Source organism: Rousettus aegyptiacus, unplaced genomic scaffold, assembly GCF_014176215.1.
Source record: "Rousettus aegyptiacus isolate mRouAeg1 unplaced genomic scaffold, mRouAeg1.p scaffold_m13_p_2, whole genome shotgun sequence".
In the NCBI taxonomy this organism is placed as follows: Eukaryota; Metazoa; Chordata; class Mammalia; order Chiroptera; family Pteropodidae; genus Rousettus; species Rousettus aegyptiacus.
Window position 1 is genome coordinate 132,044,502 of NW_023416295.1, and position 27,551 is coordinate 132,072,052.

Genomic DNA, 27,551 nt, shown 5'->3' on the forward strand with positions numbered 1-27,551 from the left:
GGCTGGACCAGGGCCTTTTTTGTTAGGAACGTGCTCTTAGAAATATATTAATAGTTGTAGGGAGAGCTTTGTGAAGAAATGATTGTATAATTATTGTAGAGAAAGTATGAAAAAATTGCTTTATTACTTGTTAGAAATCTGTAATTTTCATGCTTTTCTTTTCTTTGTCATTTTATGGCATCATTAAGAGATAAGAGCAAAAATGCTGCCAAAGTTCAGAAGGGCTCCTTGAAGTCTACATGCAGAGACTTTTGTGCATATTTCTCTTTATGTACAGAAAGCCCTAAATAGAAAAAGCAATGTCAGTTCACATGATTGAACCATTTTGGTACATCTTCTCTCTTGTAAAGTTCTCCTGAGCTCCGAGGCACGCCCACCAACTCAGAAAAACAGCATGTATTCTGTACCAAGAAAAGACAGAAACACGGTAATGATTTTCCTCTGTTCTCTGATGGTTTTCTCTGCTCCTGTGTTCTCTGTGTAGGATCCTTTTACCCTCAGTTCCCACCATTTCTTGTCATTCCTGCAGCAGGCACTTCCTTCTGTTCCCCTTCAGGCCTCTCATCTTTTCTTTGTTCTCCCATACCAGAGGTAGGAGAATAGTTCTCTCTGATGTAATATCCATTTCTGTTACCTGAAATGTTCTGGTCTGCTCCTCAAAATCACTTCTCTTCCTCCTTTTGGAAAAATTAAACATTTGGATTGAGGGTGAAGGAAATAGAATCTAGTGATTCTTCAGCACCTCAATTGTCTTCAGCACTATACTTTAGTAAGTTAAATCCTCACAACTTTCCAAGGTAATTATTTTTACCTCTCATTTTACATATGAGACAATTGAGGCATGTTTCTTTCTTCTATCTTGCTATATTCCTTGTTTCTGGTGCTGAAAGCCCACATTTTACCAGAAACCTGGAAGTTTGGGGAGGCTAATAGCTGTCTGTAAGAGGTAGGAGGAGAGCAGGATATCAATGATAGACTTTGGGCATTTCATGACTCAAAAATAACCCTCTCTGAGCACGCCACACATACAGAGCCCAGAAACAAATTATATCTTTAATTGTAAGTATCCCCCATAATTATGTACTTCAAGGTATGTGGAACTTCAGAACAGGGCAGGAGACACTGCAATGGGACAAACTTCTCCAGTTGGTGAGATTTTTCTCTAGGGCCCTTTCTATACATCTGGTTTCATGGGAGCCCAGGGTGTCCAGATCCTTTACTGGTTCCTAATCAGATCTGTTTTCTGTGAGTGTAAAGCCATTCTCTTCCCAAGTCTCATTCATTCACCTACTCATTCACTCATTCATGCATTCATTTTTATTTTTAAACAACACTTTTTGAGCAACTCCTTTGGGCCAATTTACAATGCTAGATACTTTTCTATGTCTCATTCTAAAATGAGCTTCTCTCAGGCAGCTTTTCTTTAGAAATGATGGAATCAGCTAACTTCACCTAACTGTGATAATAACTGAAAACATGTAGTGGTAACATTCTCAGAAATGTTTCCATTCTGAATTTCATTTATTCTAGTCTGAATAAATGAAGCATCAAGAATAGTGAAATTGCAGCACCAGGTAAAAGTGAAGATTTTATTTATTTCTGTGACCCCATCAGATAATTACCACAGTATACCTCTACCTGTGAGAATGTCTGGCCCCTGACAGGATATAATTTCTAGGTTTGTCCTTCACAAAAATGCCCTATGCAAGATTTTTACACTTTGGCCTGTATGTCTAAGAAAGAGTTTCCCTGAAGTTTAAGGAATTTCTAGTGCTAGTAAGTGGGGCTCCATTTGGAGATGAGAACAGAGGGACCTTCTTTTTACTGCCCTCCAAAATTGTAATGGCTGGTTCTCAGTCTATATTTCATGGCTTGATTCCTTGCTTTTCCAGCATCTTCTGCCAATGACATACTAGTTTCAGGATGGATCCAGGTCATTGTAGCTAGAGCTAGAGTGGTGAGTAAAAGAAAAAGAAAAGAAAGTAATAATAATGGGAAATTCCACATGACTGCAAGTTTTTAGAAATGGTATACACAATTTACCCATTTATTTTCCTCTTTTAGAAATCAAAGAAGAGATCTATATTCAATAGGAATTTTCAAACTCCATCTTTATACCAGATTCTCACTCTGACATTCAAACTTATTTATCTTCTGGACCACTGGACTTGAAAAGATTTTTCTTTAATTCTGTGCTAGTTACTGTTCAACTAGGTGATAAATATATGTAATGTGTATCTGATTCCTAAGAATAGCTTTAATGCTATGTGTTGTTTGGATGAACAGTGGGAGAGAAATCATAAGTCATTGGAGAAATTGAATGTGCTGATCTTGCAATATGAACACAAGAGACAGAGCAAGATGTGAAGGTCAAGATGGTGTAGTTAATAGTGTTGAAGAGTTATCCTGAGTCGATGGTTATAATCTGGGTTACCAGTTCAGCATCAGAAGGAAAAGAAGGCCAAGCTTTAGAAAGTTGGTAAGTAGTCTATATTACAAATGGCATGAGGTCACAGACCAGAACTGAATCTGAATAGATCAAACAAACTGGGCATGGACATTATGACCAGAGTAAATTTCCATGTCGGTCAACAGTTTCCTGATAAATTGCATAGCATCTGGGATAGCTCTGTGCTGCTTTCTCTCTAATTAACTCCCTTTCTCCTCAATCTGCAAATGTCCAGGCACTACCCCCTCTTCACTTTCCATTAAGGATCTCAGTTAAATATTTTTTGAAAAATAAAAGCCATTAGATGAGATCTGCTTCTTTCCTGACACCAAATCCAAATACTCTATGCATGTTTGTTGGATGAAGTAGACTCACTCTCACCTTAGGCCATGCTTCACTTCTTCTCTGAAACCTAACTGCTCTCAGAGACACCATTTTATCTTATTCATCCTGTAACTTCTCTCTCTCTACTGGATTACATCAACAGTTTACAAACATCTTTCAGTAGATTTAATAATAGAACAACAGTAACAAATCTAAGACATTAAAAGAAGAACAATAAAGGTGAACAAGGAGTTGATCTAGGATTAGTATCCTGAAGATTATTACAGGTTTTAGGAAATCTAGAGACTTAGGGAAGTTTATCATTTCGGAACATACATTTTCAAAGAGACATGAAACTTTGTAGATGGAAAAGGGGGTTAAAACACTGGGTTATTTGTTAGGCATAAGAAAAGACTTCCCCCAATTAATTTGTGACATTCCAAAGAAAACACCGAAGGCAATGAGAAACCACAGTGCTGTCTCTGAGTTCATGCTCATCGGGCTGTCTGCTGAACCCTGGACCCAGGCTCTGCTCTTTGTGCTCTTCTTTGTCATTTACCTCCTGACCATGATGGGGAACCTGATGATGCTGCTGGTAATCAGGGTGGATTCTCATCTCCACATCCCCATGTACTTTTTCCTGGGACAATTGTCCTTCCTGGATCTCTGCCACTCCTCCATCACTGTGCTCAAACTTTTGGAGAACCTCCTGTCTGAGAAGAAAACCATCTCCTTAGAGGGCTGCATGGCTCAGGTCTTCTTTGTGTTTGCCACTGGGGGCGCTGAATCCTGCCTACTGGCTGCGATGGCCTATGACCGCTATGTTGCCATCAGCTCTCCTCTGCTCTATGGCCAGGTGATGAACAGACGACTGTGTATGGGGCTGGTGTGGGGCTCATGGAGCTTGGCTTTTCTGGATGCTCTCATCAATATCCTTGTAGCTCTTGATTTAGACTTTTGCGAGGCTCAAAATATCCACCACTACAGCTGTGAGCTGCCCTCTCTCTACCCTTTGTCCTGCTCTGATGTGACTGCAAGTTTTACTACCCTGCTGTGCTCTAGCTTCCTGCATTTCTTTGGAAATTTCCTTGTAATATTTTGTTCCTATGTTTGCATTTTGTCCACCATCCTGAAAATCAGCTCCACCACAGGCAGAAGCAAGGCCTTTTCCACCTGTTCCTCCCACCTCACTGCAGTGACATTCTTCTATGGCTCAGGATTTCTCCGCTATCTCATGCCTAACTCAGGATCCACTCAAGAGTTAATCTTCTCCTTACAGTATAGCGTGGTCACCCCCATGCTGAATCCTCTCATCTACGGCCTGAAGAACAAGGAGGTGAAGGCAGGTTTGAGAAGGTTGTTGAGAAAATATTTCTAGTGCTCCTAATAATAGACTACAACGTCAGAATGATGAGAAAATTGGGTAGAACTGCAACAAGTAGTGCCTAGATATTAAGGAAAATTTTCCTGATGTCAGGACCTGCAAGATACCCTACAGCTTTTCTTAAAAACACTTAAAGAAAGGTGGTGTTGATTTTCTTAGAATGATACCAGTTCAGTCCTAGTCAGAGGAAGGAGGGTGGATAAACCTTTCATCTAGCAATTTTTCTTACAAAAATATTTAACTTATTACACATAGTATGGTAGACATTGTTATTGCCTGCTCAGTTTACCTTTACCATCCTTCTAGTAGCTAAACTCCGCTTGTTCAGCGGAGTTCCAGAAAGACTGTCAATCATGGTGACCCCAAAATCCTCCTCCTCCCTTGCTCATTATTACACTATTCTTCCTGGCATACTGGCTTGTACAGGAATGAACATATGGCCAGTGTCAGACCATTCATTCTATAAGGAATTTTAATCTTGAGAGATTCAGAAAGGCAGAGGTCAGCCATTCCGTCTGCAGCACTCTGACAACCTATTCAAGTGTCCCTGCTAATAAGAAGATCACTAGTGTTACCCTAGATTCTTTTCAAGGCAAATTTATAAACACGAGTTATAGTAAGAGCACATGATTAGATATGTACGTCATGTCAGGCACTGTGCTAAGCACTTTACACACATTATCGCATTTAAATATCACAACAGTTGCTTTAGGGAAATGCTTTGGTTGTCCTTATTTTAAGAAGAGGAAACTGACTCAGAGTGCTAAGTGGTGGGATGGAATTTGAAACCAAATAGACTTACTCCGAGGCCTATGTTCTTTACCACCTTGACCCACTGACTCTCCCCTTGATGCTGGGATCTAACCCAGTCCCAGTTTATGAATTTCCTTTTAAATGCTTTATTCTTCTTGTCATCTTATTTTATTTTGCTTAAGTAAGCGAGAATTAGATTCTGTCATTTGCGAGGCAAGGACCTAAAAGATATATATTGGTGCCACCATGGAATTGCAGGTGTAGACATCCAAGGACAATGGGGATATTTGAAATCATTTATTGGATGAATGCATGTCCAATAGAAACTTCAAATAATACATTTGTCTATCCTGCTTTGAATCATTTACCTAATGGCCAACTATCCCAAGCCGTGAGGGGGCCTCATGACAAGAGAAGACTCCTCAGCACACTGCTAGACAAGTAGCTCTGCCATTCAGCCCTACTGGTGCTGCAGAAATGGCAGAACAGGAGGCTGTCAGTGGCAGAGCAAGTGCTGCACAGGGCCTGTCACGACCCCAAAATGAAACCAACAGAATTTCAGCAAAAGTCCCTTAGATCATAAAACACAACTGGAGAGTTAGTGAGGAGGAAATTTGGGAGAGGTGTGTGGATTAAAATTATCATGGTCAAAAATTATTATATCTTTCTGAAATTAGTTTTTGCTTATTTACAAACTGTCAGCTGTCATTGTCCCCTTGATCAATGCTTTTGACTTACTATAAGAGTTTTCTTCTAATCATATTTTGCTAAGAATTGGTATAAAATTTCATGAAATGCATTTTCTATTTCTATTGAGGACCAGGAATTTTTCTCTTTTGTTTATTAATGTATGGTGTCTCTCACATAATAGGTATGCAATAAATATCTGTTGAATAAAAAATAAATTTATTGAAACAGTCACATGGTTTTTATTATTTTATTTTTAAATGTTAATTTGTATCAGTAGGTGCTCTCGTGTGGAAGAATTGTTGCATTCTTGGAATTACCCTACTTAGGTAGAGTAGTAAAAACAGAATTAACTTTCATTTGTATTTAACTTAAAAATTTCCTGTTTATGTTCATAAGTGAGATAGTATATAACTTTTTCTTGCGTTCCTCTAGTCTTTTTAAAAGCTTTATTGAGATAATGTTTTATGCATCATGAAGTTCACCTATTCAAAGCATATAATGTGATGGTCTCTAGCACATTCACAGAGTTGTATAATCATCACCGCAACCCAATCTTCAAAACATTTAAGTCCAAGCCCTCCTCCTAGGCAATAACTAATTTACCTTTTACCCATGTAGATTTGCCTTTTCTAGACATCCGATCTTGGCATCAATAGAATGCTTTCTTTCATCCTTGTATTTTCTTAAAATACTTGCATAAAAAAGGAGTTATCATTTCCTTGAAGGTTTTATAAAACTCTTCTATAAAATTTTGAGGACGTTTTATCTTTTTGTTGTTGTGAAGGAAAAATTTTGATTGCCAATTTATTCCTTTAATGATTAGTGGTTTAATTCACGTTTTATATTTGTTCATGAATCAGTTTTAGTAACTTGTAATTTTTGCCTGTTATTCATTTAATGTTTTAAGTTTCATTGGTATTTTGTTACTTGTAATATTCTAATATTTTCCAATGTTTTTTAAATATTCATTTAATTTCAAAATTAAAAAAACTTCAAATATACAGCAAAGCTGGAAATATTCTATAGTGAACATCCATATAGCCACATCTAAATTTTATTATCTACTACCTATCATCTATCCATTCATCAATCCATCTTTTTAAATGCATTTCAAAAAAGTTATAAACATCAGTACACTTCACCCTAAGTACTTCAGCATATACGTCACTAACTAGAGTTCAGAGTTCTACCATACCTTCTCATTTTCTCTTTAGGTAAAATATACATGCTGAAATATTATAAGTGTCAGTCAGTGAATTTTGAGAAATGCAAACTGCTGTGTAATTCAAATCTCTATTCAGATATAGAACATTACCAACACCCAAGCAAACTATATCATGTCTCATTCCAGTCAATTTTGTCCCCACTTCTCTACTTGTTAACCACTGTTCTGCTTTTGTTACTATAGACTAGTCATATCTGTTGCAAAACATAAACAGAATTTACAGTACGCATGATTTTGTCAAAATTCTTTAATTTTCCATGTTTTTGAAATTCATCCATGTCGTTCCATGTTATCAGTAATTTGTTTCTTTTTATTGATGAGTAATATACCATTGTGTAAATGCATATCTATTTGTTTATCCATTCCATTGGGCTGCTTCCAGTTTGGGGCTATTATGAATAAAGCTGCTATAAACATTCTTGTAAAAGCCTTTTTGTGCATAATTATTTTCACTTCTTTTGGAGACTATCTAGTATTGAAATTATTGGGTCATAAGTAGGTATAAGTTTTATAAGAAACTGCTAGATATTTTTCCAAAGGGATTATATCATTCTATAGTCCCACTAATAGTGTTTGCAAATTCTGGTTCATCTACATTTCACCAACATTTGGTATGGTCAATCTTAAATTTTTCTTTCATTTTTGTGGCTGTCTACTGACATATCCATGTGATTTGTAATTGGCATTTCCTGATGACTAATGACATTGAACATTATTTTCTATACTTATTAATCCTTCATATATTTTATTTTGTGAAGTGTTTTTTCAAGACTTTTGCTCATTTTTAAATTTTTTTTTTTTAATCAGGTAGTAGGAGTTCATATATATCTTGGGCACCAGTCCTTGTCAAATATGTTTTGTAGATATTTTTTCCCAGTTTATGGTTTTTCTTTTTACATTATAAACAGTGTCTTTTAAGTGCAAATTTAAAGATTTTGATGAAGTCTAATTTATTTTTTTCTATTACATTTCCTGCTTTTTCTATTCTAAGAAGTCTTTGCTCAACATAAGTTCACAGAGATTTCTCCTATGTTGTTTCTAGAAGTTATTTTTTAAATTGAGATTTAATTGACATCTAACATTGTATTAGTTTCAGGTATACAACACAATGACTCAATGTGTTTATATTTTGCAAAATAATCACCACAATAAATTTAATTAACATCTGTCATCACACAGTTACAATTTTTTTCTCGAGATGAGAACTTAAAAGATCTATTCTCAAATGACAAGATTTCATTATTTTTTAATAGCCGAATAATATTCCACTACACACACACACACACACACACACACACATAAATATCACATTTTCTTTATTTATCCATCGATGTTAACAGGTTTTTCCATACCTTGGCTATTGTAAATAATGCTGCAATGAACAAGGGAGTGCATATATCTTTTTGAGTTAGTGTTTTTGTTTTCTTTGGATAAATACCCAGAAGTAGAATTGCTAGATCAAATTCTAGTTTTAATTTTAAGTTTTGGAGGAACCTTCTTCATACTGTTTCTATAGTGGATGCACCAATTTACATCCCCACTGACACTGCACAAGGGTTCCCTTTTCTCCACATCTTCACTAATGCTTGTTATCTTTTTTTTTTTTAAATAGTAGCCATGTTAACAGGGGTGAGATGATATCTCATCATGGTTTTAATTTGCATTTCCCTGAGAATTAGAGATGATGAACATTTTTTTTCATATACCTGTTGGCTATTTCTTCTTTGGAGAAATGTCTATTGGGTTTCTTTGCCCATTTTTTAAAAATCCTAAATTCAGTTTCTTAAAAGACTGATATTCTCAATGTTTGATCAAATAGTTCTGTAGTGGTCTACTGGGGGTGGAGTTGGGGATGTGGGTGAGGAGAGTGATGACAACTAAATTTTGGCCACCTCGAAATCGGCAGTTTCATTAATAAAATAACTATCATTATTAGTGTGAGAGAGTGTTGGAAATATTACTTGGACGTTGTAGTGGTAAAGTACAAGAGAAAGTACAGAGGACCAATGTCCCTGCTCAAGATGGAGTTTATAGTTTTGATTTTGAAAAACTACAAGGTAGTGATAGGCAAATGCCATTTCAAGTTCAAGCTTTAAACCTCTCTATTACTCCAAATAAATTGAAATGCAGGGATTTTTATCCATTCAGTTCAGTAATATGCCCCCAGTAATGAGAACAGTATATTGCAGGTGGGAAGCATTCAATAAATGTATGCTTAATGAATCTGCAGAAATGTCTCATTTTTCAGTTTCTTTGTTAATGTGGGATATTAATAAATTTCCTCATATTGAACTATCTTTGTATTCTCTGAAAAGATAGCATTAGATCATGGTGTATTATTTTTAATACTGTGATATATTTTCTTAGCTAATATTTTATTTAGGATTTTTACATATATGGTAGTAAGTCTTTTTTTCCTTTGTGCTATTTCATAGAGCTTTAATATCAATGTTTTTTTCACTTTTTAAGAAGAACTTGGAAAATTTCTTCTTTTTCTATTCCATGGAATAATTCGCATAGTATTAAGATTATAATTTCCTTAAAGATTTAGTAGAAATCACAGTGAAATATCCTGAGCTTACTGCTATTGACAGTGGCAGAGGAGGAAAGAGCACTGAAGATAGGAACCCTTAACAATTTTTTTCTAATATTTATATGGTAATTAGTTGGTTATGGTTTGTCTTTTCTGTATCTGTGGTTATTGACACATTATTTCTCATTTCAATGACTTTTCCCTCTTTTTTCTTGACTTAGTTATTGGTTTATTTTAATCAGAATTTTTTCATAAGACAAATTCAGATGTTTCTTCTAATTAATTCATTACATCTTATCTCTGTATTGACTCTCCTTTTACTTTCTTCAATTTATTTTGTTGGCTTTTTAAGTAGCTTTTAAGGTAAATACTTAACACACTTATTTTTGTTTCATCACTAAGTAATTAAGGTTATAAAATTTTCTTTCTATATCTGCTTATTAATATTCAATTGCAGTTAACATGTAGTACTTTTCAAAACATTTGCTAGATAGTCTCAAATTTTGGATTTGATTTCCTCTTTGACACAGTTTTTATGAGTTGTTCCAGATGGCAAGGATGATTTTCTAGTTTAACTGCATTTGACAAAATGTCATCTATATTTTTTGTATTTGGGAAAATTTAGTAAGGTTTTCTTTCTAGCCAAATAAAATATATAGTCCACTTAAAAACTATTTGATGAGTTATAGAATTATAAATATATAATTAAATTTTATTACTAAGATCACCTACTTTTTATTTATTTATTTTTTGTCTCTGGATCTAGGATAAACTGAATAGTCGAATTAAAGTCTTCTTTTATTAATTTGTTTTAGTATATTCCTGGCATTTCTGATTATTTTGGAGGTTAATTTTTTCTGATTTTAAAACAGAGCTACTTACAATGATTAGTTCTTTGTCATAAAGAAAGTTATTATTATTATAAAATGTTCTTCTTTGATGAGTAATATTTTTTACCAAAAATCCAACTTTATCTGTTACTAAGATCTTAACCACATGCCTTCTGTTTGTTTTTGTTTATCTGGCATAATTTCATCTTATCCTTGTAATTTCATTTTAATTATGTGTATTTTTATTTGGCTTATAACTTAAAATGAGGCATTTTTATTTTAATAAGTGAGTTTACCTTGTTTATACTTATTGATATGATAAATATAAAGTTCTTTAATATGTTATATATAAATATGTGAATATATGTATATACATACATAATATACATGTGTTTATGTATTGTTCATCTCCAAAGCCAACATCACACTTAATGGGATAATGCTAAGAACATTCCCTTGAATCAAAAAAGGAGTCCTTTATAACCACTATTATGTAAATGAATATAATATTAAATATGCATGGAATACCCCTAGAGGTATGCATATTTAGTGAAAGCAATTAGACAAGAAAAGAAGTGAGGCCAAAAACTGGAAAGAAGAGGGTAACAGGATTTTTGCAAAAGATGTTATTGTTTATCTGGAAAATCTGGGAGATTTATACTGGAAACTGTTACAAATGATAAGAGATGTTGTAAAGTCATTGGATATAAAATTAATATCTTCATATCTTCAAACAATAACCAATTAAAAGACATAATAAAGAAATTAACATTACACTTGCAATATAAAAGATAAAATACTTAGGAATAAGCAATTAAAAATGTATAAGAGCTATTTGAAGAAAACTTTACAATTCTATCAAGGGACCTAAAAGATTTAAACAACTGTACAAGCAGATCTTGTTATTGAATGGTAGAATTCAAATAGTGAAGATGTCATATCTATCTAAAAATCCTGTGGATTTAACATGGTCTAAATGAAAAAGGAAATAAAGTTGTTTTAGAATTAGATGACTTGTTTCTAGAACTCAATGGGAAAAATAACAAAACAAGAATACTCAGTAAATTTCCAGAAAAAAAATATAATGGGTTGATAGATCCTTCAAAATATGAAAACATATTATAAGGATTCAATAATTCAAACAGTGTAGCACTTGTGCATAAATATACAGAATAGACAACCTATAAATAAATTCAAATGTATGCAGGCAATTTAGAATATGGGAGAGATGCTAATTAAGATCAATAGGTTAAAGATGAATTATTCACTACAAGGCACGTGATAACAGCTCTCTGTTAAAAATGAAACTAGTTTCCTATCTTACACCAAATTAATTCCAAATGGATTATAGATAAATAATGGAACTATAAAAATAAGGAAGAATTTCAAAATATGTTGTAAGTAATATGCCTTTCTAAGTATCATAAAACAGTTAAAGCTTCAACTATATCAAAAGTTTAAAAAGTTATTTAAGGAAGAAACACTTTAAACAAAAATACAACAAAAAACTAGAGAAAAGGGGCCAGATAGTAAATGTTTTAGACCTTGTGGTTCATATGCACAATCTCTGTTGAAACTACTTACTCTGCCATAGACTATAAGTAAATGAATTAGTATAGCTGTGTTCCAATAAAACTTTACTAAAAATAGGCAAGTAAACTGGATTTGGCCTATGAACCATAGTCTGTCAGCCCCTTGTGTATAAGATCCTTAAGCCTGCTCAAAACTAGAATTCCAGTTATTCCCCTTTGAACACTTACACTTTTGAATCAAGCAATGATAAATTTAATATAGCCATATCAAATTTATTTTTGTGAAAATATAGTGTCTGTATTAATAAATACACAAATAAATAGCAATGCTATATGTACTACTCCTAAGCCTGATCTCTAAACAAAGTGAATTGATTATTTACACCTTTATGCTACCTGTGTGAAATGGAAGTACTTCTAATCATCCATTCCCAGTTGGTGTCCTACAGTCTATGAGGAAACGAAGCCCAGGCATCCATCGCTAAGGGAAACCACTACTCTTTCTGATCTTATCCTATTAGGAAAAAACTTCAGACTCCTTCAAAGTTATTTTCATGATGGCTCAGGATAAATAATGACTCACTCTTCCGAACTTCTTCTTAACTATGTGGAGTCCAGGGATTAGATGTTCAGGCATCCAGAAGATGAAGGCTGAAATGTGATGTTTCTTCCATCTCAGTATTGGAGAAAAATTCATACTGGTTGTAGAAGTCACTAGCAACAAGAAGGAAAGGAATGCCGGATGTGGAACCCAGAATGTTGTGGCATGACGTGTAAGAAAACCTGGGCAGGTAATACAGCTGAGTTAGACTGTCAATAAAAGTTGCTGTGAAAGGAGCAGAGTAATGCAATGGAAAATCAATAGCTCCAGTGAAACGTGCTTCAGTTGGACAATTTTAAATAAGAGAGATATTTTAACGTGTTTGTATTCTTGGTCCGAATGAGTGTTGGAAAGAAATGGATGCTAAAACAGATAATTAGCATAGTTGAAGGAGAATCCAGAGGCTCAGGATGGAATGGGAGTTACAGTCCAGGTACAGGTATTAGTCTTGGCTTAAAGATAGATGGGTACCTCTACCACTAAAACTAAAGAAAGGACAGGAAAATGCACACATAAGTAGGGAATCAAGAAGATTAAAGAGTTTTTGCTTTGTTGTTCTAATTTCTCTTGCAGGTCCATGGGAAAAAAATATAGCATACCTGAAGTTCATGGAGTTTGGAGTAAATCCAAAAGAGAAAAAGGAATGTTAGACTTTATTTAAGTATGTGGGTGGTTTTGTGTGTGTGTGTGTGTGTGTGTGTGTGTGTGTGTGTGTTTATGCATGTGCACACACATAAACACTCTGGCTTCTCTGTGCATACGTTTGTGTGTCTGAGGTTGAAAAGCTCTAGACTGAGCTTTATTTATTAGATTTTTCACTGTTTCTTGTGTTCTTCCTGGAAAATTTTCCACATCCTCACTTGCATATCACAGCCAGTCCTCCAAAGTCAGCATCTGATCTCAAGTGACTCTGACTACTGCAGCCTCCCATGCGAGCAATGAGTAGTCCTAGGTTCCCTGGAGTCCTTACTCAGGCTCCCCTCCCACGGCTATCTTGACAAAGAGATGGCCAAAGAGAATAGGAGTGAAATATAAGTAGAAATATAAGACTCCTACAAACTATTCAGGAGCTCTTCTCAGGACTGAGGTAGGTTATCGGAGGAAGACTGACAAGAGCCAATGGCTTGTAGCAGGGCCTGGAAAATCACAGTGCAGAGAATGCTGGCTCTTTACGCTTTAGCCAGAACCAACCAAACAGGGTCCCAAAACTGTCAAGAAATAAAATTGACTTTTTCTAAGACTTAGGTAGAGCCCTCTCTGATCCCACTTCCTCAACAGTGAGGGCAGTAGGCAACCTGGTTCAGAACCCCAAACAGGAGCCAGATTTAGAACAGTCAAGCTCAGCAATAGGGGTGAAAAAAGAAACTTTCATAGGTTTGCACAACTAGTAGAAATATTATTCTGACCCAGGACTGGAGGGTAATTTCCTCAAATGTCTGTGGTGGTGGGAGTGGAGGAAATGTAAGGAGTCCTCATTTTCTCTTGCCCGACTTTGATTAAAAGTCCTAAGAACTTAGGGCTTCAGGGATAGCAAGAGATCATTAAGTCATATTCCCTGCCTCCAGACAAGAGTAAATCTGCAGATGACCGACTGGCTGCATGCAGTACTGAGGTGAAGACGCCCCCTAGTTAACATGTTGATTGTCAGAACTGGGAATGAGATAGGAAGTTTTCTTTATCTGACAAGCCAATGTCATGTCCACAAATATTCCCAAAAAGTACTGAGAATCTCCCTGTGCTTAGGGCTAGAGGGGCACAGCTCACACCTTCTTACTCTCTTCCTATCCTTTGTTTTAGGTAGTTAGTTCCTTTCCATCAAAGCTCCTCTCCTTCCTCAGAACAGGTTCTGCATTTTTCCTTATCCTGGAATTCCTCCCAATGACTGGTCAGCTCAATCTGTTCTCTCCTACCAAGTTTTCTAAACCTCCCAGGGAAGAGTGATCATGAGAGACAGAAAGCCGACTCCAATCTAGGAGACTTCATTATTGGCATAGCTTCCTTATCTCCTTCTTTAAGAAATGGATCTTCTTAAAACTGAGCACAATTTTTTAGGAGCAAGACATTGTTTGGGTGCCTCATCGAAGGGGAAGCAGAAGAGGTCTGTTGTTAACAAGGTGCAGTTTAAACCAGGAATTTAATGGGGGTGCTCTGAAGGGAAAGGGTAGCTGGAAGTTTGAGGGAGACCACAGGATAAAGAGTCTTGAAGACTAGTTCTAATTATACCAAGCAGAAATGTCATATTTAGGTTTAGCAGCTGTAATTGCTATGTTTTCATGTTGCCATATAGTCTTTATGATTATCATTTTATTGGCTATATATTCTATCCAGTTGGTGCTTACACATTACAGGATACGGCAGGGTTTTTGTTTGTTGTTTGTTTGTTTGTTTTTAACATATAGCAATGCAGTGCGCATCACCGTACATGTCACATCTTAGGTCTTTTGAGTTATAGTGTTGGCAAAATCTGAGGAATGATAGATTGATGACTCCAAGTGTGCAGTTCACAAAGCCAGCAATAGTGTATAGTATCACCCTCATCATAATCTTCCTAGAATTATTATTGTAAGCTTTTTTGAAAAATCACAAAATTGGGTCCATAGTCTTATTTTATTTTACTTTTTTTAAAATAGAGAGGTTGGACATTTCCCCAAATGCTTTTCTCTTTGATTTCTTGTGTAACTTTTCTATTCTTGTCATCACTACCAGGCTTTATAAAATAGTAAGGGTAAATGGACTGACAAGGGAGAGATGCTATGGGTGTGGAGACTAGTTCTGAGAAGACTGCTGGAAAAGTAGTTACAATAATCCAGTTCGGGTCCTGGTGAAAAACATAAACATAGTTAAAAGTCATGGCTTAGACATATCTGAGTCAGTAAAGACAATAACAACAGCAGCAAAGTGAAGGGAAGGAAATAAAATATTTAATGAGCATTTGATTATCAGGTCATGAACTAAAACTAAGGTAGAGTAAGATTAAAGTGATTTGATCACATTCTCCAAATAGGCAAGTTAGTGTCAGAGTTAGCTCCAGAAATTGGTCCTCCACCACTAAAAAGCATTTTTTAAATAAGTCCGTGTCAATCATGTGAGAAGATATAACTGCTTGATTTTATAGATGTGAAAATTGACCTTCACATCTATAAAATGGTTAAGTGGCTTGCTCAAGTTTACATAGTTTTCAGTTCTCAGATCCAGCTTTTCTATTTTAAGCACAGTGCTATGTTTAAGACACAGCTATATAGTCCTCTAAACATATGTTAAATGACTCAAAAATATGTTGTTCATCTGCTGGGTGTGCTGAGGTAGAAAGAGCACTGGACTGAGAGCAAAGCATTGTTTAATTCCTGGCTGTCCCGCTGATAGCTGAGTGCAAGTCACATTATCTCTATGGGCCTCCATCTCCCCACTTTGAGAGCCTGACCTCACTGACCTGAGGACAGAGCAGAGCTTCCTGAAGCCCTACCACCCATTCAAACAAATACTTTTCCAGCTTTGCTAGTATGGGTTTAGAGAGATAGGGCACCCTTGAAGAGATCTTGAAATGTTTGGAAAGCTTCTTGCAACCTCTGGTAGCATCATTCAAGTCCCTTTTCTATATCTTCATCCAAAACTCAAAATGTCTGTGATAAGATGGTTAAATTGTACAGCTTTTGGCTTTAAGACCCAAACCTAAATATAAAAAAAGACTTGCAAATGAATGTCTGTTTTCAAAAATAGTTTCATTTGAAGCATCCCTCGTTCTAATAAGTATATTCTTAATGGTCACAGTATATAATCCAATTTAAGTTCCAAAAGTGTTTTCTGTATTCACTGACAAAATTAGTAAGGCCTGCTGGGAAGGACCAAGGGGCAGAAACCCTGAAAATCGTTGTGTTAGTTTCCTAGGGCTAATGTAACAAAGTACCAGAAACTGGGTAGTTTAAAACAATAGAAGTTTATTGTCTTACAGTTCTATAGGCTATACGTCTGAAATCGAGATGTTAGCAGGGCCACAATACCCCTGAAACCTGTAGGGAAGAATCCTTCCTTGCCTCTTTCTAGCTCCTGGCAATGGTTGCCAATCCTTAGCATTTTTTGACTTGCAAGTACATCACTCCAGTCTCTGCCTCTGTCGCCACATAGCTGTCTTCCCTCTGTGTGTCTGTCTTCACATGACATCCTCCTCTCTCTTATAATAACACCAGTCATGTTGGACTAAGAACCCGCCCTACTCCAGTATGATCTCCTCTTAACTTGTTACATCCGTGATGACCCTATTTCCAAGTAAAGTGACATCGTGAGGTACTGGGGGTTAGGGCTTCAATGTATTTTCAACAATTCGACCCAGAGCAGTCACAATTGGAATTATTCAATTGCTTTCCTTTTCTATTCTTAAGCTGAAATAAGTATTACCTGAAAAGTTTTAGGTTGTGGGGATGATATTATGATCACTAGAAATTACTCAGATTCTGTAGTAGAGTTGATTTCTTTCCAGGAATGGAATTTATAAACAACCATGAACAACCTCACTTTCTTCACTGAGTTTATCCTCCTCGGGCTGTCTGCAGATCGCCATGCCCAGACTCTGCTCTTTGTGCTATTCCTGGGGGTTTACCTCCTGACTCTGATGGGGAATCTGCTGATGATCCTGGTGATCAGAGGGGATTCTCACCTCCACATTCCCATGTATTTCTTCCTCGGACATCTATCCTTCCTGGATATCTGCTTTTCCTCAGTTACCATGCCCAAAATGCTACAGAACTTCCTGTCTCAGAAGAAAAGCATCTCAGTGTCAGGCTGCATCACCCAGAGTTTCTTTTTCCTTCTCTCTGGGTGTGCTGAAGCCAGTCTTCTCTCTGCCATGGCCTATGACCGCTATGCTGCTGTCTGCCACCCTCTGCTCTACACTGTGGTCATGAACAGGCCTCTCTGCACTGCCCTGGTTGGTGCAGCTTGGGTGATGGGGTTTTTGAACTCACTAGTGAATAATCTTTTCATCCATAAGTTACATTTCTGTGGGTCCAACATCATCGCCCATTTCTGCTGTGAGCTGCCTTCACTATTCCCTCTGTCCTGTACTGATCCCACAGCCAATGAGTTCCTTCTGTCAGGGTCCAGTGCGTTTCTGGGGCTACTCACGCTTCCCCTGATCCTCTTCTCTTACTCCAGAATCATTTCTGCCATTCTGAGTATCCGCTCCTCGGAGGGCCAAGGCAAAGCCTTCTCTACCTGCTCCTCCCACCTCACTGTGGTGCTCTTGTTCTATGGGACAGCTCTATTCAGGTACATCAGCCCCGCCTCCGGCTCAGTGTTGGAGCGAGTGGTCTCCATTCAGTACAGTGTGATAACATCCTTGCTGAACCCCCTTATCTACAGCCTTAAGAACCAGGAGGTGAAAGCAGCTCTGCAGAGGATGCTGAGGCAACAAAAGTGTGCCTTAGGGTAAGAAGAAGCTGTATGTTTCTGTCCAGGAAATATAAAATTATCTCTAAGAGGAGAAAGATTTTTATAGGCTCAGAGCACTTGGGGAAACTGCATTTCAATTAAATTCAAGTATTTGTCTGACTTTGAAGTAAATACAGTTCCACAAAAACTGAGGCTGGGGAAAAGGAGTTTGATGTACAGAAGCCCTTTGCAAAATAATCCGATAGCAAGATCTTGGCTCCATCTGAAGAGACAACAGGGCCGACACAGATGAAATATGTTGGAGCAGAACAGGCTCTTTGGTCAAATTGCTGACTTTTTTCTTGTGATTTTCACGAAGGTACCCAATAAAGAAAGGGGCCTACAACAGTTGAAGGAATGTTATAGACAGTGCTCCAGAATGGAGATAGCGGGAGTCATTAATTCACATGACCCAGTGGTATCCACTGGCATTAAATGGCCAGTGCGACTGCATATAGGTTGGTGTGATGGTTAATTTTATGTGTCCACTTGACTGGGCTGAGGGATGCTCAGGTAGTTGGTAAAATGATTATTTCTGGGTGTGTCTATAAGGTTGTTTCCAGAAGAAATTAACATGTGAATCAGTAGACAGAGTAAGAAGATTGCCCTCACCAATGGAATGGGTACCATCCAGTCTGCTGCAGGCCCAAATATAACAAAATGGTGAAGGTAGGATGAATTTACTTTCTCTGCTTGGACTGGAACATCCATTTTCTCCTGCCCTCAGATATTGGTGCTCCTGGTTCTCAGGCCTTCAAACTCAAATTGGGACTTATACCACAACTTTCCTGGGCCTCCAGCTTGCAGACCGCAGATCATGGGATTTCTTTTCCTTGATAATTGTGCGAATCGATTCCTCATAATAAATTATCTGTCTGTCTGTTTATCATCATCTATCTATCCAACTCTCTAGAGATAGTCCGTTGGTTCTTTTTTTTTGGAGAATCATGACCAATATGGCAGGAAAGAAAAAAACAGATTGTCGGATTGGAAATCAGTATATTGTGCCTATTTCATTTTTCCTAAACTCTCCTACCTGAGGCCTTACATTTGAAAATATAGCATGTGCATTTGATCCATATATATTTTGCATACCAGAATATGGAGTTGGGGATAGACGGGAATAATTATAGATGTGACATTAAGAGATCGATAAAGTACCCTTTTGCATCTACTTAATTAATCAACATAAATATATAATAGCAGCCTATTGAGAAACATTAAAAAAGATCTAAGTAGACAGAGAAAAATATATTATGCTTATTATGGGTTGGTAGACCAACCATTGTAAAGACGCCAATTTTTCTTAAATTGATGTATATGTTCAGTGTGATTTCAATCAAAATTCCAGAATACTTTATAAATTTGAAAAGTTGATTCTAAAATTTACATAGAAGTAAATGGTCCAACAAATGCCAAGCTACTCTTGAAGCTAAGAACAAGGTAGACTCTCTTGCTCTACTAGATATCAAGATTTATTATAAAACTATGTAATTAAGATTTTCTATTACTGACACAGAGAGACAAATGCACGAATGGAAAAGGAGTGAGAACTCAGAGGTGCGCTGCAAATGCAGAATTAGGCACTGAGATGGCAAGGCAGATCAATTTGTTTAGGGTGAACTTTTCAATCAATAATACTTAATACAGGGATGATTAGCTATCCATGTAGAAAATTAATGAAATTTTATCCTCAACCGTCATATGCAAAAATCAATTCCCATTAGACTGAAGTACTAAGTGTGAAAGGCAAAACTATAAATCTTTTATAAAACAGTGCAGACAATGTATTCATGCTAGGGAAGGATTTTAAAAAAACAAAATGTAAAGCACAAAGTGCAAAAAAGTTGATAAATAAAATTATATGCAAATTAGGAACTTTGATTTATCAAAAAAACCTCATAAAAATGAAAAGACAAGCCACAAAGTGAGAAAAAATATTTGCCACATATACAAACATCAAAATCTTAATGTCTTACATTGTCAAAGAAAAAAAAATTATTCTGATAGGAAAATGGGCAAAAGACTAGAACAGGAGCCTAGCAAAAGATAAAATCCAAATCCTTACAGTTTTCAGCTTTAAAAGTAAACCCACAACAAAAGTTACCATTAAATATATATCATAATAGAAAAAATTAAGAAGCCAAATATAATGAGGTATTGGCAATAATGTAGCACAATGAGAATTTTCATTTTAGAAAGAGGTTTGGTTACCCACTATGTGATAAAGTTAATTCAACTCAGAATTCCACTACTAGGTATTTATCCTAGAGAAACTTTGATCCACTGCATCAAAATAAGTGTCTAAGAATGTTTACAGTAGCATGGTTTGTAATAACCAAATCCAGGAAATAACTCAATGACCATCTACAATAAAAAGAGAAAGATAAATTTCGATATAGCTATACTGTGGAGTCAATACAACCAATGAAAATGAAGAAACCATAGTCACATGAAATAGTATGGATGAATCTCAGATACGATATTGAACAAAATGATATGTAAAACATTATTTCATTTTAACAAAGTTCAAATAAAGGTAAACAGTACTATATTACTGAGGGATGCATATATCAATGGTAAAACTGTAAAGAAAGAAAAGAAATCAGTAAGAGTGTTAGAGCAGATGGCAATTGAGAGAGGAGGTAAAAGAGTGGTATTCATTCCCAGGGCTATTTCTTAATCTTTAAATTTTTTTCTTTTATAATGGTCACATAGATCTTTGCTTTATAATTTTTTATTAAATGGTACATAAATGTTGCATGTAATTTTTAGTATATATGGCATATTTCAAAAATTTAAAACTGTAAACATCAAACTAAATAGTGAAATACTAAAGTAATTTCTATTAGAACCAGAAATTGGGGAGAGATGCCTGTTTTCTTCACTGTTTCATTATATTACTTTGAAGATTATAGCTAAGATAATAAGACATGAGGATGAAATACTTAGAATAATTATAAAAAAACAAATTGCTTGTTTTCTGTGCAGATAATATGATTATATTCTTAGATAACTCAATAGGCTAGGGGGCAAATACGAAAATCAATGCAAGATTAAGTTGACAAAATACAAAATAAATACACAAAAATAGCTTTTCACTATCCTATCAATCACCAATTTGATCTGGAAATGGGAGAAAATTCCTTTCACATTACCAACAAAATCATAAAATAATAAATTTAACAAAAAAGTACAGAATTTTTATGAATAAAACTGTATTGAATAGATAAAAAAAGATCTGAATAAATGGAAAGACATACCATGTGGCCAACCTAAGTAAAAAAAATAATAATAATAGAATCTGTTTGAAGGACTTTGAGAGTCTCACAAAATCAAAGAGAAAGCTAAAGACCCAGGCTACGGGAAGGTCAGGACCATAGTGCCTGTGGAGATCTAAGCCATGGAAACGAACGGATAATCTCTTCAAATCACCCCTGTTACACAACCATAGCCTTTGCTGATTCAAATTCCTAGGTAAAAGGGTCCAACTGGCCTAGATTAAGTCAGCTTTTGCCTAGGAAAGAACATCTAAAGTTTCTCTGCAATGTCATTTTCTCTATCTAACTACTTTTTAACCTGCCTTTTAAAAGGACCTATATATGTATAATTCAGCAATCACAAAAAAGAGGACAGCATTCTGCTTCAGTGAGTGTGTGGTTGGCTAAGTGTATAAGCCTTGGTTTGGTACATGAGTCTTGGGGTCAGACAGTCATGTCCATAATTTATCAAAGCACAGCCCTGTCACCTTTAAGTACTTTTCCCCAGCTTTAAAGCTTGTATCTGCATCATTGCTTTGATTCTTGTTAGCGATTTTATTGACCTATTTTTCCCAGCCCGCTTGGCTGGCCAGCTTCTTGAAGTGATCCTGCTGGAAGCCTCCTTGAGTGGCCAGAACGGGTCTCCTTCACCTTTCACGGCATCCTTACTTTTAGCTGTGATTCATTTTGAAGTTGCCCTTTTCCGTCTCCCTTCTTACCACAATTAGGCCTCTTTAGCAGGCCACTCTCCTTATTTCCTACTGGTACATTTGTTGCGCTAGTGAAGGTCCTACTGCTTCTGAAGGCTCAGCTATCTTTGAATGTACCTTGGCACAATGGTAGTCAATGAGCTGAGAGCTCTGTAGCCTTGCACTTTTTCAGAGACAAGATCCCTTCTTTATGTTGAGATTCACGTGCCTCTAAAGAGCATGGTCCAATGACACAGAATTAGCCTTCCCAGCCCCGGATGTGACCAAATGTGATGAACTCTATTGAAGCCCGAAGTGATTCTTTTGCTTCACCTCTGACCTTTTTATTTTCTCCAATATCCTGCATCCCCAATGCTTGCATTCAAATTAGAATTCCTATATTTCCTTGTACCTGTTACATGCTGAAGTTTTTTTATATTTTGCCTAAAATGCAAATATGATTTTTTGATGTTGCAAAAATGGAAAACCAAATTTGGGTGATCATGATTGCAATCTATTCCTCCACAAACTATTGCCTCATATTCTAAGTTTTTGCTAAACAGAGATGAGGTCTAGAAAACTGCGACCTTAACCCAAGGACCCTTGGAGGCCTATGAGGGTTAGAAGGCTTCAACAGATGAAGAACTTGATCTCGGCTGGGAAGGTAGACAGGCTGTGTAGGTTAGTTTAGCTGTGGCTACCAATTTTGTTACATAATCACCTGAAAAATCTAACATATGTACCATAAAGAAGTAAAGTAGAAGAGTGTCATATAGTATGGGTCAGTTTTAACAGAAAGAATTAACTCGTGGGTGACTTTGGGCAAATTATTGAACCTGTGTGATCCAATATTCTTGTCTGTAAAATTTGTTGAATAAAGGATAAATCTATTTTCTCTTTAATTCTCACAACAGTTCTGTATTAAACATCTGTCATTTTACAAATGAGAAAACTGAAGCTCAGAGAGGTTAATAGCTTATTCCTGTAGAGCACAACTAGGACTATGTCCAAATGTAGATATTTTGATCTCAATACCTGTGTTTTTTCCTAACTTTACTATATTTTCATTTCCAAGGCCCTGGTCATTCCCAAACACCAATTGCGTAGATGGAATTCTAGGCAATATTTTTATTTTAAAAATGCCTCTTCGCATTGTTGTTTTGGTGATATGGTAAGAAATAAAATTTGAGGGTATCTGAAACAAAAAGAGAGAGACGGGGGACGGGAGAGAGAGAGAGAGAGAGAGAGAGAGAGAGAGAGAGAGAAACTGCCCTCCAAAGAATAGGTATTATATTTCTCATATACTTATTTAAAGAAAATAAATATTATAAAAGTCATTAATTAACAATACATAAAAATATATTTAAAATTCATGTTTTAGATTTGGTTTTCATCCAGTTACAGGTGTTTATTTTATTCAGCAAACTTTCAATCTTGTAGATTCTCATATATATGATGTGTCAGAACGAGAACAGGAAATGAGGAGCAAGATGATTAATAGGCATCTTAAGAAAATTTCCACTTTCAAGGAACTTCATTTTAACTTGATTACCTCCATAAAGACCCTATATTCAAGTAAAGTTATATTCTGAGTTACTAGGTATTAGGACTTCAACATACTTTTTGAGAGACACAATTTCACCTATAATACCATATATCTTCTCTTTTATTCCTGTAATGTTTGCCGCATTAGTTTAAAACCAAATGAATGTGCTCCAGTTTATTCTGATCAATATAATTTTTCATATTGCAACTGCAATGTGATAAAAACTCATTTTTAAATTTTAGTATACTCTTAGGAAAGGCCTAGAAAAGTAATTTAAATAAAAATTGTTCAAGAATGTGGAAAAATATACAGTATTAATTACCAGCAATGAAAGCTCCCAAACCATCTTCCATGGGTTGCAGGATTACCATATTGACCATCATTGTATTCTACACAGCCTTGCTTCTAGTCAGAGTTCATTTTACAGCAAAAATTTATGAGCAATGGGCTCATGCTGGTGGAATTTATTGGTCTTACTATATTCCCCATCATGCTGAGCTGCCACAATAAAATGACAGAATGGCCTTTTGAAATTTCATTTATCATGGCAGCTTACTGACAATACTTTGTGGGACTGAGGTAGTGTCCTGCAGCAGCAGTTCTCAAACCACTTGGTGTCAGTACCCCTTTTATACTCTGAAAAATTATTAAAGACTACAAAAAGATCTTTTTAAATTTATTTTTATTTTTTAGGACAGTTTTCTTTAAATATTTCTTTGGGGGCAGGGACACCTACTCCATTAGAGATCTTTTGTTTTTTCACACCCATCACACCGTGAATTCATAGGGAAGGGCTCCAGAAGCTCAGACTCCTTTTCATTGGTTCTCACAAAGTAAGCTTCTCTGAGTGGAGCAGGTTGGCGCTTCAGTTGAACCCAGATACCTTTCTTTTTGGCTACCTTCTTTATTTTGATCATTTTCCTTCACTTGTTTTAGGGAGCCGTCTTGGCTCTTGGAGTGCTTAATATGCTCAAAATATGTGCATTAATTCTCTTGGCCAAAATCTTGCCCTTAACTTGTTCATTTACAACAATGCCAACTGCATCTGGGTAATATTGTAGACTCCTCCAGTTTTGCCATAACATTTGTGGGGCATTTTTTTTTGAACAGTGCCCATTCCCTGAATGTCTACAATTTCACCTTTCTTGTAGATTTGCATTTATATGGCCAAAGGAAGAACTCTATGTTTTCTAAAAGGCCTAGAGAATATATAGCAGGTGTCTCTCCTCTTTCACGTTGTGTTGTTCATTTTGGCAAATTACTGGCAGATGGCGGTTCCAGCTGAAAGGCTACAAAGAGATCTTTTTAATGAGAATTATACCCATTGATATTTACTGTTTTATAAATTAAAACTGAGAAAAATTTTAAGTATTTATTGATTCATTTAAAAATAACAATAATAAACTCATGGTTTGCAAAAATAGCATTATTATAAAAATATATGTACCAAAACAAAAAAAAAATGAGAAAAGTATCATTGTTATACATTTCTGCAAATCTCTTTAATGTCCAACTTGAAGGTAGCTGACTCTATTTTTATTGAAGGAAATAAAAAATATCCTGCCTCAGAGACATTATTGGCAAAGGAGTAGTATCATTTTCAGATCTGAAACAATATCAATTGATTTTCATACTCTGTTGTGTTAAAATCCATTGCACTTTGAATGGAGCATTCATCTAGGTGTAATTTTTTAACACCATGCTTTAATCATTTGAAAAATACTGGTTTGCTGATGTTAAAATATTAACACATTTATTATATATTTGCAGATGTTCTAAATATTGACAAAGTCCATTACATAATATCAAAAAATCATATGCATTATTATTATCAATCTCATCAGCATTTTATCACTGGTAACAGATAATGTCAGTTTTTTTCTCTGTCATACTCGTTGAAGTCAGTTTTAAGAGAAAGTATGCCAAATATTTGTTTGAGAAATGACAGTTTGCCAGTTATACTTTCAGGTAAAAGTGGTGCTCAATTTTTTTAGAAAAGTAACTACTTTAGTTCACCACTCAAACAATTGTACAGGTGCTTTTTCTTAAGATGACCATCATGCTTATGTTTGAAGCACATGTAATTTATGTATACTTACATTTTATTACACAGAATAGTAAAAAGATGTGTACTCCACTGTCAAGATTTAATAAAATTAATATTTTTTACTGATTCACCAAGACATTCTCAATGTTGGAAAACTATTCTATGTTTTATTCTAAAGACTCTAATGAACAATTTGGAGATGACTGACATCTTAACAATATTGAGTCTTCTAATCCATGAACATGGTATATACAATAATTTTGAGTTTTTAGTGTACAAGTCTTACATGGTTTTATTAAACATACCCCTAAGTATATAATGTTTTGAATAATATCATAAATGGAATTGTTTTTACTTTCATTTCCCAAATGTTTGTTGTTTGCATATAAAAATACAGTTGATTTCTATATTGACCTTGCATCATATGACCTTCTTGAATTCACTTATTATACAGTCTAGTAACTTCTTTGTAGATTTTTTAAAAAATGTTTATGAACATTTCAGTTATTTTTCCCTTCTAAACTATGTGCATTTTATTTTATTTTATTTTTTGCCCTTTCCTTATACTGATTAGAGCCTCAAACACAACATTGAAAAAAAGTAATGAGAGCAAATATCCTGTCCTATTTCCAATCTTAGGGGAAAAGCATTTATTTTTTTGCTATTAACTATTATGTTTATTGTGGGATTTTCAGAGATGGACTTTATCAGACTGAGGAAGTTCCCTTTTATTACTAGTTTGTGAGGTGTTACATCTTGTCAAATGCTTTTTGGCATCTGTTGAAACCATTATAAAAGTTTTCTATTTTATTCTGTTTATGTAGTAAATTTCATTTGTTAAATTTAAAATGCTAAAGCAACCTTGCATTCCTGGGATAAAGCCCACTTGATCATAGTGTATTTTCCTTTTTATAGATTGCTGTAATAAATTTGCTAAAAAATTAGCTAAGGATTTTTGTATCTGTGTTCATGAAGGATATTGGTCTATAACTTTATTTTCTCGTAATGTTCTTGTCAATTTAGATATCAAGGTTATGTTTGTCTCATAACAAGTTTAGAAGTATAATATCTTTGTCTGGCTTTAGTATTAGGATACTTCTGGCCTCCTTAAATAAGTGAGGAAGTGTTCTCATCTCTCTTTTCTGCAATTTTTTTGTTGTAGGATTAGCATTCTTTTGTTTAAGTTTGATCAGATTCTTCAGTTTCCTTCCAGCTCATGATTACAAATTCAATTCTTTAGCTGATAAAGTGCTATTTAGGTTTTCTATATATTCTTATAATTTGGTAATTTATGTCTTTCAAAGAATTTGTCCACTTCATCTAATTGTCAAATTCATTGGCATAAAATTGTTCATCATGTTCTCTTCTTAGCTTTTGAATTTATGAAGGATCTGTAGTGAAACACTCCTTTATTTTCGATAGCCATAAATTGTCTTCTCACATTTTTTTTCTTAATCAGTCTAGTGGAGGTTTACTGACTTTACTGATTTTTTTTTCAAAAAACAGTTTTTGGTTTAGTCCATTTTCTCTATTTTTATTGTTTTCTATTTTATTGACTTTTGCTTTTCATTATTGCCTCTTTATATTTATTTTGAGTTTGAGTTGATTTTCTTTTTTTTACTTCTTACAGTGAAAACTTAGGTTACTGGTTTCAGACATTCCTTCTTCTCTAATATAAGCATGAAATTTTCCTATAAGTATTAATTTAGCTGTATGCCACAAATGTTGATCTTTTCCTTTTCATTTAGCTAAAAAAATTTTCTATTTCCTTTGTGGCTTTTTCTTTCCCATGGATTATTTGAAAGTGTGTTGTTTGGTATTCAATTATGTTGGATTTTTCAGATATTTTTCAATCATTGACTTATAATTTAGTTCCATTGCGATAAATTTGGTAATGGCTCAGCATAGTTCTAGCTTTAGACAATTCTATGTGCACTTGGAAGACACAACACAAACTACTAGAAGATTGCTTGCAACACATACAACTTACAGAGGATTAATAAACAGAAAGTGTATTATAAAGAACTCCTACAAATCAATATAGAAGTTTAAACAACTCAATAGAAAAGTGGACAAAAGATAGAAACAGGCATTTCACAGAAGAGGCAACATATATAGCCAATAAAATATGAATAAATGTTCAATTTCATTAATTATCAGGGAGATACAGTGAAATAGCATTAATTTAGCTATCTGACAAAACTAGGTTTTGGCAAGGATGTGGATCAATGGGAAGAAATTCTTATACATTGCTGGCTGCTAAA

General features: G+C 35.2%; 2 protein-coding genes across 2 annotated transcripts; both read left to right on the forward strand.

Annotated features, from left to right (window-relative positions):
- Positions 1-3,233: 3,233 nt before the first annotated feature.
- On the forward strand, positions 3,234-4,151 carry LOC107514295 (olfactory receptor 8S1-like). Its single transcript, XM_016151860.2, has one exon. It carries the CDS (start codon positions 3,234-3,236, stop codon positions 4,149-4,151), a length of 918 nt encoding a protein of 305 aa, XP_016007346.2.
- A 12,665-nt stretch (positions 4,152-16,816) lies between these two features.
- Positions 16,817-17,746, forward strand: LOC107514280 (olfactory receptor 8S1-like). The gene has a single exon (XM_016151848.2). It carries the CDS (start codon positions 16,817-16,819, stop codon positions 17,744-17,746), a length of 930 nt encoding a protein of 309 aa, XP_016007334.2.
- The last annotated feature ends 9,805 nt before the right edge of the window (positions 17,747-27,551 follow it).